We start from the raw sequence: 14,149 nt of genomic DNA, 5'->3' as shown, positions 1-14,149 counted from the left end.
CACGCTGCATTAATCACTGTACCTATGCTTCGCATCTAAAAGTATTTTCTCAGATTAGATACGTCAATTTTGTTCCTTTTATTCAAGATATTTTACAATTGATAATACAAAGACTATAATCCGATGCAACAGAAATATATTGAAGATCTTCGTCTGGACGGCTGTATAACAATTTATCAGAAAAATTTTCCACGTAGTACATACATAACTTTTTTGCACGATATGTAGCCTCAAATCATATAAAAAATTTCACGCAATTAGCTTTATATATATATATTTGCATAAGTACAACCGTCTCGTAATTAAGTAACTTTGTCTATCGGAAACATCTTTTTGCAATACACAGAATCGTTGTCGAGTTTGTTAATTTATACACTGAAAATTCTTCTATTCGATACTCATCATTCTATGATAGTGATCGATTACGAAAATATTTGTTCTGTGTGTTAGCTTAAAAGTTTTATAAACTTCTTTTTAGAGACTTTTCGTATTATTACGACTGTTCTCGAACAGAACTTCTCGTTTATGTTATCGAGACAATAATTTATTCCGTAATACGAAATAATAGTAGTGGTAAAGTTCATTCCTGAATAGAATCTTTGTTTCACACTTGAAACAGAAAATATTTATTACACTTTTTCTTGGTTTAGATTATATCATTTTTTTCTTTGTGGTATTATTTCGAACAATCCCAAATATATACTACATTTTGCCTCCAGGCATTCATCTGCTCTAGATAGAATAAACAAAATGAAAACCATACACGATACCGAATTAAACGTGTCTACGCGGTACGTATCAGGCTTAGGCACATTTTCTTTGAAATAAATTCATTGAGTCATTATAACTTGATTTTCAAAGAGAAAATGATTTCAGTGAAAATTTATTCTAATACGAACCAAGAAGTAAATTAAGGAATCATTTGTTTTCACAGCCAAATAATAAATAAAATAGCATCTAGCCCTTAACACTGGAGTGATGACTCAAAAAATATTGTTTAGATTCTTAAATATGTTGGTATCTAATCAATTACTAAACATTTCAGTATTGTATGAGGTATTACATCAATTTTATATTCATCCAAAGAAAAAGATTAATATAGAATGAAATTATTCTAGATCTGAAGAAATGTTTAATTTGTGCAACAGGGCTACACAAAGAAAATCGAAGCCTGATAGGCACGTAACCGTTCTACGCCCATAAAACAAACTATCTCATACTTTGTTCACAACATCACACCTCACTGTCCACGTACAAAGATTGTTCCAAAGAGATCGCACGTTATTTTATGTAATTTACATTAAAACGGGTATTCTAACCGCATATCACTTTAGAATAGCCGAACGCTTTATATCTTTGTAATCAATCTATAACATTTAATACTTTTTACACGCAAAAATGTTTTTTTTTCGACTTATTGAATACTGTTCTGTGGACCTATCAACGGGAATATCTGCGTGATCTTACCGATCCCTTTGGTGCGACCCTCCCTTAACAAGAGCCGCATACCAACGTGCAGATATTCCGGATGGTTGACGAACCTAAACAGCACGGAAGCTTTATCGTTCGTCTGAAGACCTTTATCCTTCGCGTCCATTATCCCCTTGATGATACACGTCTGCCTCACGTTCCCGACGTGCACTGTCGTTTGGAAACCAGAGTATATTGCTGTCGCGTGGTACACGATTAACACAGTCGCCTGAAAAGGTTTCTAATATCACTTTTAGGTAAATATTGTAATAGCAATAGATTTTTGCGAGTATCTCGAATTCTAAAAGAGAGACCCTGGTATACAAAAAGGAAAAAGTTATTGAAAATGTATAACTGCATAATCTTAAATTTCATTCGTTAAATTTCATTAAATTTCATCAGAATCGGAGAGGACTACCTCTTTGTAAATAATTAGTAATTATTAATTACAGTAAAGCCGCGATCTAGCTCCCCGAGGATCTCCACCATCACTGTCCCTTCGCTTACCCCTTCCACTGGGGGCATCCCAGCGAGGGGCAAAGAAGCTCGAGCTGCCGCGCAGTCCGTGTTTACATGCTGTCCTTTTGTACATACTTTCGGCGCGGTCGGCACAGTCATAAAAAAAAATAGTTTCCCTACACGATCTGTCCCTGCTCGGAACAGGCGATGGGAGCTAGATCGCGACTTTACTGTATTTGTTTGAAATAATGAGCACAATGTATCCAATAAACAGTTGATTCAAGATATTAATAATTTATTTTTGAGTGTCTTGCATTCAAACATGCAGAATGAACTGTACTCGTAATCTCGATTTATTTAAAGTTTTTTTGCAAATATCTCGGAAACGAAGACTGAGCGATGGGTATGTTTATAGGAAAAAAGTGGCTCAGAATGTTGACTCTTTGACCTTTAACAATTTGTCAATGTTAATCCACTTTTGTAATACAATATCGGTACAGTGTGGCACACGTACTTGAAAGAAGAGTGTCGCATGCGGCTGGTCCCATAGTGATACCAGGACCATCCCCGGCCGAAGATGGGGCAGGGGAGGGCTGCGATTATTAGGCGGCGCTAACGTTAGACTGGCGCTCTGAGATGCTCTGACTAAGCAACACGGTGCCTTATTGCGATGTAAACTGACGACCTTGACTGGACTGAACTCCCCATCAGGCAGTGGTCCTACCAGTAGTCGAGTGCCAGGTGCGATCGCTCCTTTTACGAGCAATCCGCCTAGGACAGGTTCGTTTAAACCTGCTACCCTATAATAAAACAAACAAACCCATTCTTTTTATGGTCTATCAACACGGACCTTTTGTTTTGTACTTTTCCTTTGTACCTGAACGTTTCGTCGATTTGGAACAGGCAGGATTCCGATTCGGAATCCGTAGAGTTCACATCGTGCGGAGACAGATTCTTAATAAAATTCGTCAAATTCTCCAGACCCTCTCCCGTGACGCAACTTACATTAAACACTGGTATCACATCTGATTCATAGTCCCACGGTATGTGGCCATCGTTGTACATTAATAACTGTTTCGAATAACCCTGTGCGCTAATCGCGTTCTCTAATTGAGTTATAGTTTCCGCGATGCTGCAGAGACCAAGGTCGATTTTGTTTACAACTATGAAGATTGGAAGTCCTAGGGTAAGACACAAAGCCATGTGCTCCTGCGACGCTTCGTTTATAGGCGGTGCTACGACTAGCATTACGTGGTGAGGTGAATACCCTGGAAAACAACGGCATGTGTCAATTCGATGTATCTTGAACAATTAAAAGATTTCTTAAGGGGGTAGACTCGTTTGCTGGATTGCCTTCTCATTTCTCGATAATGCAAATTTCCTATTCTTACGATTACGAGGCGTAATTTTCATTATTCGGAAGCATACAGCTGCGCGTGTAGCTATTTTCATAAAGCTGCGACAGCTAATAATGCAAATTACGCCTCGTAAACGTAAAATTAGGACTTTTGAGAGAGACAATGGTCTAAACTGATCTCTTATCTAGCGCTTTTGGCTACTGAAAAATCCCATCTTTGCATTATCGAGAAATGAGAAAACTCCTTCTGCACCCTTGCAATCCTGGAAACGAGTCTGTCCCCTTAACACCGAGAGACAGATTCAGTTCGTGAAATAAGGGACGGATTAAGAATACTGATGTACGAGATCTGCAGTCTAGAAATAACATCCAAAATATACCGTACCGGTAAGACCTAGCACCGTTGTCCTTAAATATTTACGATGCCCGGCGAGATCTATAAACGTCACCACTTTTGAAGCGTGCTCGCATATTTCTTCGGCGGTCGCCATTTCCGCATAATTCAACATGTGTCCTTCGCTATCGAACCCTACGATCTCGTGCGAAATCGAGGAGGTACGACCCGTCTTTATTTCGTGAAGGTGTCGCAGCATATTCAGCCTCGCTCTTCCTCTACCATTATCTAATTCGCCCTGCGTCAGTACACCTGTATACAAAATGAATATTTTAGCACTTGGGCTTTGGTTATAATGTTATCGATTTTTAAATGAGCAACAAGCGTGGCAGAGTAAACACTAAGTATATTTCTCTACCTTAAATGTCCTCTGCTAATCCTCTCACCTAAGAGAGTTGACTTCCCAGCATCCTGTGCGCCAGTCACAGCGAGTCTCAGATCAATGATACTATCCTGATCCTCTCCGTCTCCCTTTCTCAATTTTTTCACCAATATTTCCGCCACACTCCTTTCCTCCTTGTTGCTACTGTGTGTGGATATATCTTTATTTTTAGAATTGGCAAGTCTTTCACGTAATATAGTTGTAGTAGCACCTAGTCTAGCTGCCATGTCGTTCAAAGTCTTCAAGGATGCTTTCATGTCCTCTCTCGTTAGACCTGTCAGCCTTCCATTATCCTCCACACCTAATCGTGGAAAGAACAACAGACAATGAATGGATGGTTAGTATTTATGTGTAATTAATGGTAGGGATGCGATCAAGTACCTCGCAAACAAGTTTGAACTTTGATCGATTGAATTCAAACTTTCTATAAGCACTTTGAGAAATAGAAATATCATGGATAAAAAAAGAAATAGGCTAAAACCAAGTATTGTAAATGAAATATTCTTAAATAGTTACAAATTTAGTAAATAAAGTGTTTAAAACACTTTATACAGTTTTCCAAGATTCGGGTACTACTTGCGGAAGATTCGATTCCTTTCAACGTCGAAGTACTTGCAAGTATCTTTTTGAAACTTATAAGAACTTTTGTTAGTCCGAGGGTCGATATCAGTTTGTATAAAATGAATACTTTTCGAATACAATCATTGAAACATTATTGCTTTTAAATGGTAATCAAAACCCATGAAATGAAACTTGGTTATTAAACTTGATCCCATCCCTCGTTATTGGGAATGATTTAATTTGTACCAATTTGATAAATAGCCTCTCCATGACCCTCCCTAAGCCTCCACTTCATCTGCGTTACTAGGTGCTCAAACCGTTGACTAGATGGATTGATTAACTTCAGTTTGTACTCGATGTTGCCTTGCTCCGGCTCCGGTGGCAATCTTTCCTCCTGGTCATCATTGGTGCTAGAATTCTCGCAATCTGACATTCCATTCTCCTCATTCTCTGAGTCATTCCATGTCTCCTTGCGCGTGTCTCTTTCACTGCCTGGACCAAACAGTTCCAAGAACGACTCCATATCTGGAAATACAAAATAACAATTTTCTTTGACAACGAACAAACATAACTAGAGCACCTGACTTATCGGAAAGGTCAAAATACAAGCTATAGCTTGTGACATAATATTGCATCACGTTTGGCTATTATGTCATTTACAATATACGATACATATTTATACAAAAACTATTATTCAAACATAACAAACGTAACATACGAATTGTTTTACAATACTTCTAATTTAGTAGATTCGTTATACGCACCAATGAAATAGATCTATCAAAGTCATTTTAACATGTGTAAATAGCGATTGTGGTAAACTAGAATTTTACAAACGATCTTCATTGTTAACCAAAATGTTTATTGTGTCTCGAACTGTGTATTCTTCTGTTGCGTGACATTTCCGTTGTTGCGTCAGAATGCTGTCGATGTTGACACCACGATTTCGAAAATGAGAATTCGATCTTTTAAATTGTTTTCTTGTATTTTACGAGGTTTAACTTACTTCAGAAATGCATTGGTATAGATACGCGTCGATATCCGGCGTGTATCCGCGTCTGTGTCAATCGCGATATTGCATTTATGTAGTTCGTCGGTAAACAACTCCCGTTATCGCATGTTTAGATCGGTCTCCTTTACACGGTATTCAAGGTTTGATCGAACTTGAATCACGTTCAAAAGGACAAGATACAGTGGAAAATGCTTGAGCGCGCCAAACCGATGTATATATATACATATCGCGTCACATACGCATCACAGCTGTGTACACATGTAGTGGTGGCACTGACATACCACATAAATAGCGAATATCGATCTACTATTGAATTGAACCGAAAAAAATTATCGTTTCTTCGTTATCCTCTCAAGACAACTATTTTTCATAGATGATTCATATTTCGAAATGAAAAATGTTTAATGATAAGTCTCGAAGACCTTCATCAAAAATGACACCGATTTTATAATTATCTATTTTACTGTTTCTGTTATCTGTTTCCAAGAAAAATGTTTACTGTACTATCTTTAATCCTCTGTATTTACAGATTGTGTGTTATCAAGCGTTTTGTATTTGTTACAATGGAATCATTATTTTTATAAATATAAATATGCTGCACTGTGTAGATATCCAATGTATATTGCGCATTCTTACTCAAGATATTTCAGAAATTCTAAATTTACATAGTTATTTCTGTACAGATGTTCCGTTGTACGGCTATTGTTATTAAACTTTTTATTGAGCATTCAGTGAGCATTCAGATATCGAATTGTTGAGCATCGTCGATATACAGGGTGCGCCATCTGTAGTAACACAATTGTTATTCGTAAACATTTCGAAGAATAATACTAACTCTTTCGCAGCTCATTTTATACCATTATTCACAATGGATCAACGCACCGATATTGTAGAAATATATTTTAGAGAACAGTCCTCTTTTATCAAAACTGAAGTTTGTTCCCGAAAAATGGCGATTACGATTTGCCTCCACGTTCGCCCGATTTGACGTCTCCAGACTTTTTCCTGTGGGTATACTTAGTCCAAAGTTTATGTTGGCTCGCCACGGTGCCTCCAAAAGCTGAAAGATGCAAGATGCAATCCGCAAAGAAATAACAGAAATAATGCCCGAAACGTTGCAAAAAGTTATGGAAAATTCCTAAAAAAACGAGCATTTCTTTGCGTCGTTCATAAAGGCGACCATTTGCCCGACGTTTTATTCCAAAAACGAATATTTTGTAATGGTTTAAACCAAATTAAATAAATATCGCAAACCAAGTTTCCACTATTTTATAAGAATTTAACATATGGTACCTATAGACGGCGCACCCTGTACATTGCATCAGTGAATCAGTCAATCAGTCCCATCGCTACCGATATATATTACACAATTACACGGTACAACACAGTGGCAACAAAACTGTGCAAACAAAGTATATTCGTGAAACACAGACAAAGATCGAACTGGATCGAACTGCATATGGAACTGCGGCGAAAAGCGATTGCGTTCGTAGAATCGATAGAAACTTGGATTCGAAAGAATACAACGTTTGCAAACGTCGACAAATGAAAAATGACAGCGGAAACATTCGACGTGATCGCGTATTTACGCACGACGATTTAATCAGAAGATGATCCGAGACTTACTGCATTTTATAAATGATAGTTTTCCTTGCTGCTTGCTGCACACTCCCGAAAATGATACACAGTAAAATCGCGATTTCTATCCCTGAGGGTCTCCGCGATCGCGATCACTCTCCCTTGCCTACCCATTTCACTGACAATGAGGGGTAACGCCGCAGGGGCCACGAAGCTCAAGTCTCGAAGATCTATTTATCTGGTATATCGATGTGAACCACTGCTAATCTCCAATTACAAAACTTCTTTGTTATTCATTATTTTTTTTAAGGGACTTTCATCAACTTATGTGTGCCATTTTTCTGCTTAAAATCATACTAAATACGACATAATTTCGACTGTATTTAATGGTTTAATTGACGGTGAAAGTGTCGGGCGCAAAGAAAGAGACGCGGAGAGTCGCGTGTCCTCATACAATGTAATGCTAATAAATAATTGCCAATAAATAAAAATTTTTTTATTATCACTTATTTTTTTATAGGACTTTCACCAACTTATTTCTGACATTTTTCTAATTAAAATCACACTAAATACGATATAATTCCAATTGTATTTAGTGGTTTAATTGGCGATATGGAGTAACTGTAGGACATAGAAGAGGATAGCGAGTGAAAAGGAAAGGAAAACTGTTTTGTTTACAACTTTTACAACCTTTATCAATACATTTGTCACATTTTTCTGACAATGTAAAATAAGTCGTTTAAAAATTTGTTACGGGGGTTCTCTTTTCATTGATGTTGTATTGCCTAAAAAAAATGTTGTGTTATGCTTAGAATAGTATGACGTATTAATTAATAATTAACTATCTCAATTGTCTTACCTAAGACTGTTAATTTTAGTCCGTCTACATGACATTGTGCTGAATGTGGAATGTATTTTTTGAGATGCTCCAAATCTTTGAAAACATCCTCGAAGTCCTTTCTTATTCTTGGATGTAATTTGAGCCCATTTTCTTGATCTTTTTCCTCTGCAGCCCTTTCTTCATCTTCTTCCTCTATGGCTGTTTCTTCATCTCCTTCCTCTGCGGTCCTTTCTTCAAATGTTCCTGACAACCTCTGTTCCTGCTCACTGCATATAGTTAAATCATTTTCATTGGCACTGACTTTTTCACCATATATGTGAACTAGTCGAATGTGATGACGTCTTTTAAACTTTGCAAGCCATCCTGCGCTGACTTTAAAATTGGAGCACGATTCCAACTCTTCTTTCAATTCACCTGCTTTTTCTAGAAGTAGTACATCCGATAGAGTATCTCCCATGGCTCTCCTTTCCGCAAACCACACAGACAACCGTTGTTCCAACTCGTCAAACCTTGGTAGCTTTAAATTTTTTCGACGTTTCTCCAGATGCCCTTTTTCTGCGAAGCTGTTGATTTCCGCAGCGCATTTTTGGATTCGTTTAATTGTCTTGGGGTGTACGTTATACTTTCCAGCGACATATGCAATAGAGGATTCCTCCAACTCCTTTAGAATATCCACACGTTGTTGTACAGTCAACAAAGTTTTTCTGCCCATTATGTACTATTTTGATCACTTAAACTAGCACTAATAACTAATGAATAACTTTAAAAGCTAATACAAAAAGGAACTAATCACTATATAATAATCAATAGAAAACTAAAAAATAGCACACATATGTAACAAATCACGCTGGTAGATGTAAGAAGATGAGCTAAATAGAAGGTTTGTATCAAGTATCAACATCAACGATTCGGACAAGAGTGCAGAGTTGCGATATTGTGCAAGATTTCACGCGCATGCGCAGCGATTTCAGCCTCAGTAAAGTAAAATTCTCGATAAAAAGGGATACCTTGAGCACCCCGCAGAATTTTAAAAAATTGGTATGATTTGATTCGGAAAAATGAATGTATAACATGAGTATTTGTGTATATTTTGTAACTCGTAGGATACGTCCTGGAGTCTTTTTGTCCGGAACAGATGATTGTTTCGGTACATTCCCGCCAATATAACTGCCTCAAGGCTCTGCTACCTCATCATCCTAAAATAGATACGTTACTGTTTTGACCGTGTAAGCGCGTGAAATTTTGCACAATATCGCAACTCTACAAGAGTGCCAAGTGTCAAGTTGACTTTTATCCTCGCAGGATAGATCCTGCTGATCGAACCCCACCCCTGGAGGATCGTTGGTATTTTACTGGGTTTACAGACGAGATATTCTATGCTTCAAGTTTAGCATGGATCAGAACCCAGACGCTGTCTGGTTCCGGGTCTGTTTTACCGACTCGATATTTTCCACAGAAACTGTTTAGTTCAGCAACATAGCAGATGCGCCGAAACCTAAATTATACGAGCACTCATTTCCTGTCTGAAAATAATATATACACAGGAAAAAATCGAAAATCAATTTTCCATTGAAGTACTTTTATAGTTACATGTCATCGATGTGTTATTTATACACTTAGAATTTAATTTTCGTCACTTTTGTACACAATAAAAATGAAATACTTATATGTACCTCTAAATACATTTCTATATATGCGAACAAACAAGTATAGAATGCGTTTTTTAAATAATTCACTTACATTATTATAATCACTTACATTATTACCTGCGGACCTTTATACAAAATAAAAATTGCCTGCAATGGCCTGCATCGATTGCGAGAAATAGAAACTATAAATTCAATGTTATTTTCTTCCCTCAATGATTTTAATATTAACATTTGCAATTTTAATAATTTCTCAACATTTTCGAATTTCATCTTTTCAATTTTGCTGCATAAATGCATAAAGATCCGCAGTCTACTGATAACATTCTTATAAAATCATCAATTCCCCAAAACATAAAATTTCAAAACGTTCGAACGAGATGCGACGGCCCTGGCCCTGTGGCCCGCCTGCATTGTGTCTCCACCTTTAGTCTAAAGAATTCATCAGTTCCATAGAAACGCAGGATAACAGTTTCCAACAACCCGATTCCATTCATCGGAATAAAACAAACGGAAACGCGTCGTTTACCATCGTTTATCAATAAACCTGAATAAACCAGAATATATTATTATCGTGATTGAGCCGCAAAACCTAACCTTCGAATCAATGATCACCTATATACGATCGGTGTCCGGGATCGTGGGATCGCGTATCCGCGCATGATCAGAAGTGAACGAATCTCTCCGTGTCAGAAAAATCCTGTCGCTGTGTGTATGCCTTTAAACGATACACTGTTATCTGTGAAAGCGTCGCGAAACGTAAACAAACTATCTGTGCACGTTCAACTCTGGTGCAGTTTCGCTTATAATAATTCTCTAAATGTTATCTCCGTGTTAGGTATGATCGTCGTTAGGGTTTGTTTTCGTGCTTGGTTCCCAGTGTTCTTAACAATGCGTCGTCGGCTGCAGGATCGTGTTTGTTTAACGCGGGACGTTCTTTTCTAAAAAGAATTACTACTTTGGTTTGCGGTGATGATATGGAGGAGAACCGGGCTGTGGTGAGGAACGCACAGTGTCGTGATAAACTTTTATTTACATGTAGACGACGACGACGACCAAGTCGACGAGTATAAACATGGCCGTCGCACTTTGTGTTGATTACTGGTGTCAGCTCGGGACAGAACAAGTCTAGCCGGGATCGGAATAATGGACAGAACCCGTGCATCCGAGATATCCAGGTAAACCAAACGTTTCCGGATGTTCTGGATGTTGCACCGTTCGCCCATCTTCGTTGCTACCACTTGCTTACATCGATTCGATGTATCTCTCTGCTCGAAAACCGTCTGCGTACCCTAACATTCCCTGTTACAATCTTCTTCAGCTTTTACGAATTATTTCTACCTTTTTGCGGGGACGCGCGAAGGTGATTGAACCTCATCTCGCCCGTACGTCATTCCTACGCATTGTTAACACGTAACGCGATCGCAATCATAGCTCAGCTGACTACTATTGACCTATTGGTGTGTTGCTGTCAGACCAATTCAGACCTGTTTTCTCATCGAACTAAATCGTTGGATATCCTCGTATTCCGACGAGTTCCTCTTCGATCATAGATCGTTTTCTGTTTTTCCGTTCTCCACTGTGCTGCATTTTCGCATTGCATTCGATTTGAATAAGTGTGCCAGTGATGTTGTATCCAAGTGTCCTCAATTTGTGAGTGTTGCATTTTGCAGCAGTGCACACCGAAGCTGTCCATCTGTGTAATGTATACGTACCGTTTGTATTTACGTTGGTTCATCGTTATTTTATACGTGAAAGTATTTAGCATTGTTGATGATTTATTTTGTGTTAGTGGAATGTGTATTGTTACAGATATGATTTTGTGTACACAGTTGTGCAGTTTGTTAGTTGTCAATAAATTATATATATATGTATACTTGTTCTTTTTTTGATTTGTTCATTTCTGTTTATTGTTTACGAATATATTCAATGATTTTTATGTATTTGACTAAATTTTTGTGAGAACGAATTGTGTTCAATATGGAAATAAAAAATAATTTTGTAAGCGAAAATTGTTAATTGATTGTGGTAGTATTTTTCTTGTATATTGTTCAGCAGAAAATCATATTAATGTCGTTTACAGTTTACTTCCTGCTACCTCACGCTTTAATCTTTGCTCTCAATGTATACTGGATACTAAAGGTCATCTGTACAATAATAAACACTGATAATGAGAGTATTCCTGGAGTTTTGAATGCATTGTTGATTTTACGTTTCAAATATGTTCCTCTTTGCATACTTCTTTAAAAAACAACACTATAAAAATTTGTATTGATATTTTTAGCATTTTTATGTTAATAATTTAGCAATATCTTACAATTAGTTCTAAGTGTTTTAACTTTTCTTATGCATCCTTCTTTATTGCCAGTAGTTACAGCATTGAATTGGGTAGTTATAATAACTTTTCTCGAAAAATCCTTCAATTAAAACATTTTTTTTAATTGCACATTATTCATTTATTAATCTGAAGTTACCGTGGTGAACAGAAAAGTTATTTAAAAAATAATTAATATTTTCGATATTGTTTACCCACGCTTGTTCGCAAGAAGTTATTTTTATAAATAGTGTTTGTATTTGCTGCTTCTGCACCGATTAGATATTTAATCGTTATAAATAAATTATAAATAGATGTTTGAACATGTGATGACTTTCAAAAATTTATTCCTTTCAAGCTTCGATAATTTCGTCGGAAATGGGTGAACAAATTTTCGGACATTGAAATATCCATTTAAAAGGCGCTTCCGAATCAATGCAGAGCACTTTCTAGGTAAATATCATACGTTAGCTAACAAAGTGAAAGTTTCAGATGCGATCGACGACTTTCGTTGTTTTTACGTAAACCACACGAAGCGCGTGTGTGGAAGCTTCTTTAAAAAAAAAGAAATTGCTGAAACACGACTGTTTCGAATCAATTTATTCTATAATCTAAAAAAAAAGAATAAATAATGCGAATTTACTGATTTTATTTTATACTGTATATAGGATTACTTATATTGCATGTTAGTTATTTATTGTTCGTTTAAGAACATTGACACTGAAAATTATCTGTTTGGCTTCTATGGAATACTTAAACAAATTATTATAGAAAAGAATTTTCAATGTCCATGTTCTTTAAAGAAAAAAAAACCTGAAACACAACTGTTTCAAATCGCGCGATATATCCTACAATTAAATTATAGATTTTATTCTATATTGTATATAGAATTACTTATACTGCATGTTAGTTATTTATTGTTCATTTAAGAACAGGAAAAGCCATTGCATTTAGCTTTGGTGCTCTGAAATGTTGACATTGAAAATTATCTGTTTGACTATAGTCTTAGAGTACATACATTTTAGCTTCTAAGGAATATTGAAACAAGTTATTATACAAAAGAATTTTCAATGTCAAGGTTTAAGGTTTACGTGTTGTTAACAACAGATAAAAGAAGTAATCCTCGAGACATGTTTATATTACCCTGGTGTATCAATGATTTCAGGCTGTTGTCTGGGTGAGCAATGAATGTATTCCGAATTTTGACTCCATGTGTATTGCAACGCAGACGACCAAAGGAGGCACATAATTCCGATAAAAGGGATTGCTGGTTTGTGAAAAGACGGCGGGGAGATGCTTCCTACATGATACATAGAATGGGTGCTTCTGCATCGTCAAGCATCACCAGTGTAGGTGGAGATTCAGTCCAAGCAGCTAGACTCTCATCTTCTGCTAATCCCGATCAACATGGCATTGCTATCAGGTAGTCAAACATTTACTCTGTTTCGTTATCTTGTTTATACTTTGCATTTTATAGCTCCCCCAATCTTTGCTGATACACTCTCATATAATTAACCGAAGCTGTTGATATTCTCAGAATCTTAGCGAACACTTTTTTAATACCGAGCTAACAATTCTGTAAAAAGTTCAGTGAAAAAGCCAGGCCATCTGTTACGCTTTTAGGGAAAAGAAGAGGAAAATGACGGGGTTCGCGACGTTGAGAAAGAAATTCATTCGAAGACGCAGGTCTTCGAAGGCCTGTGACCATGGTAGAATAATCAGAGATTTGGTGTCGACATGGAGTCACCTGGAAGCGACAGCTCTTCTGGAAGAGTACGAGGCCTTGGCAGCATTAAAAGACCTTCATGTTCAAGCAGAATTAGCTAGGCCACCAGCAGCAACGTATAAGCAAGACTTGTCAATGTTATACGATTACAAACACTGCTCCGATGTGGATCTCGTTTACCGTGGAGCGTGTTTTCCTGTTCACAGAGCTTTGTTGTCTGCACGTTGTCCGTATTTCAGGGACTTGCTGGCTGGATGTCCAGGTATACGTGTGTTTGTTTTTCATTCTCTTTTATTTATTTATTTATTGGACCAGAATATGATTTAGAACGAGGACACTTGTTTGCCTACATTATTAATTTTTTTCTAAGTGTGCGAGGCATTACGGTGCTAATATTTATTTTGAACTT

At 37.0% G+C, this 14,149-nt stretch overlaps 2 protein-coding genes across 12 annotated transcripts in view; one reads left to right on the top strand and one right to left on the bottom strand.

Annotated features, from left to right (window-relative positions):
• Positions 1 to 54: 54 nt before the first annotated feature.
• On the bottom strand, positions 55 to 9,290 carry LOC143215732 (GTP-binding protein 2). Of its 8 annotated transcripts, none has more exons than XM_076438121.1 (9): positions 7,262 to 7,929; positions 6,518 to 6,695; positions 6,272 to 6,420; positions 4,870 to 5,148; positions 4,067 to 4,363; positions 3,672 to 3,932; positions 2,807 to 3,197; positions 2,444 to 2,729; positions 55 to 1,699 (listed from the first exon to the last, which is right to left on the bottom strand). In XM_076438121.1, exons 4-9 carry the CDS (start codon positions 5,144 to 5,146, stop codon positions 1,415 to 1,417), a joined length of 1,797 nt encoding a protein of 598 aa, XP_076294236.1. In that variant the 5' UTR covers positions 5,147 to 5,148; positions 6,272 to 6,420; positions 6,518 to 6,695; positions 7,262 to 7,929; the 3' UTR covers positions 55 to 1,414. The 8 variants fall into 8 exon arrangements, with proteins under 8 accessions (XP_076294236.1, XP_076294237.1, XP_076294232.1 ...); XM_076438122.1 differs by having other exon boundaries at positions 6,301 to 6,420; XM_076438117.1 differs by lacking the exons at positions 6,272 to 6,420; positions 6,518 to 6,695; positions 7,262 to 7,929 and adding exons at positions 8,073 to 8,715; positions 9,062 to 9,290.
• An 851-nt stretch (positions 9,291 to 10,141) lies between these two features.
• Positions 10,142 to 14,149, top strand: part of LOC143215731 (BTB/POZ domain-containing protein 7) — a 43,918-nt gene continuing 39,910 nt past the window's right edge. The window contains exons 1-4 of one of the 4 annotated variants that reach the window (XM_076438116.1): positions 10,142 to 10,878; positions 12,373 to 12,467; positions 13,180 to 13,437; positions 13,638 to 14,002. In XM_076438116.1, coding sequence (XP_076294231.1) covers positions 13,199 to 13,437; positions 13,638 to 14,002 — 604 coding nt within the window. In that variant the 5' untranslated portion in view covers positions 10,142 to 10,878; positions 12,373 to 12,467; positions 13,180 to 13,198. Of the gene's footprint in view, positions 11,401 to 12,372; positions 12,468 to 13,179; positions 13,438 to 13,637; positions 14,003 to 14,149 lie in introns of all 4 variants that reach the window. The other 3 variants (XM_076438113.1, XM_076438114.1, XM_076438115.1) reach the window with 3 other exon arrangements.

Source organism: Lasioglossum baleicum, chromosome 14, assembly GCF_051020765.1.
Source record: "Lasioglossum baleicum chromosome 14, iyLasBale1, whole genome shotgun sequence".
NCBI lineage: Eukaryota > Metazoa > Arthropoda > Insecta > Hymenoptera > Halictidae > Lasioglossum > Lasioglossum baleicum.
Note: the sequence above shows the minus strand (reverse complement) of the source record. Positions and strands in the feature narration are given on the sequence as shown.

What these genes read in the sequence shown, in the direction of transcription:
- LOC143215732 (XM_076438117.1), bottom strand. Translation starts at nt 9,127, where the DNA reads ATGTTATACATTCATTTTTCCGAATCAAATCATACCAATTTTTTAAAA. An exon ending in ACTAAAATTAACAGTCTTAG is followed by an intron (nt 5,149 to 8,072) that starts GTAAGACAATTG and finishes TTGTATTTCCAG; the next exon opens with ATATGGAGTCGTTCTTGGAA. An exon ending in TGGGAAGTCAACTCTCTTAG is followed by an intron (nt 3,933 to 4,066) that starts GTGAGAGGATTA and finishes TTTTGTATACAG; the next exon opens with GTGTACTGACGCAGGGCGAA.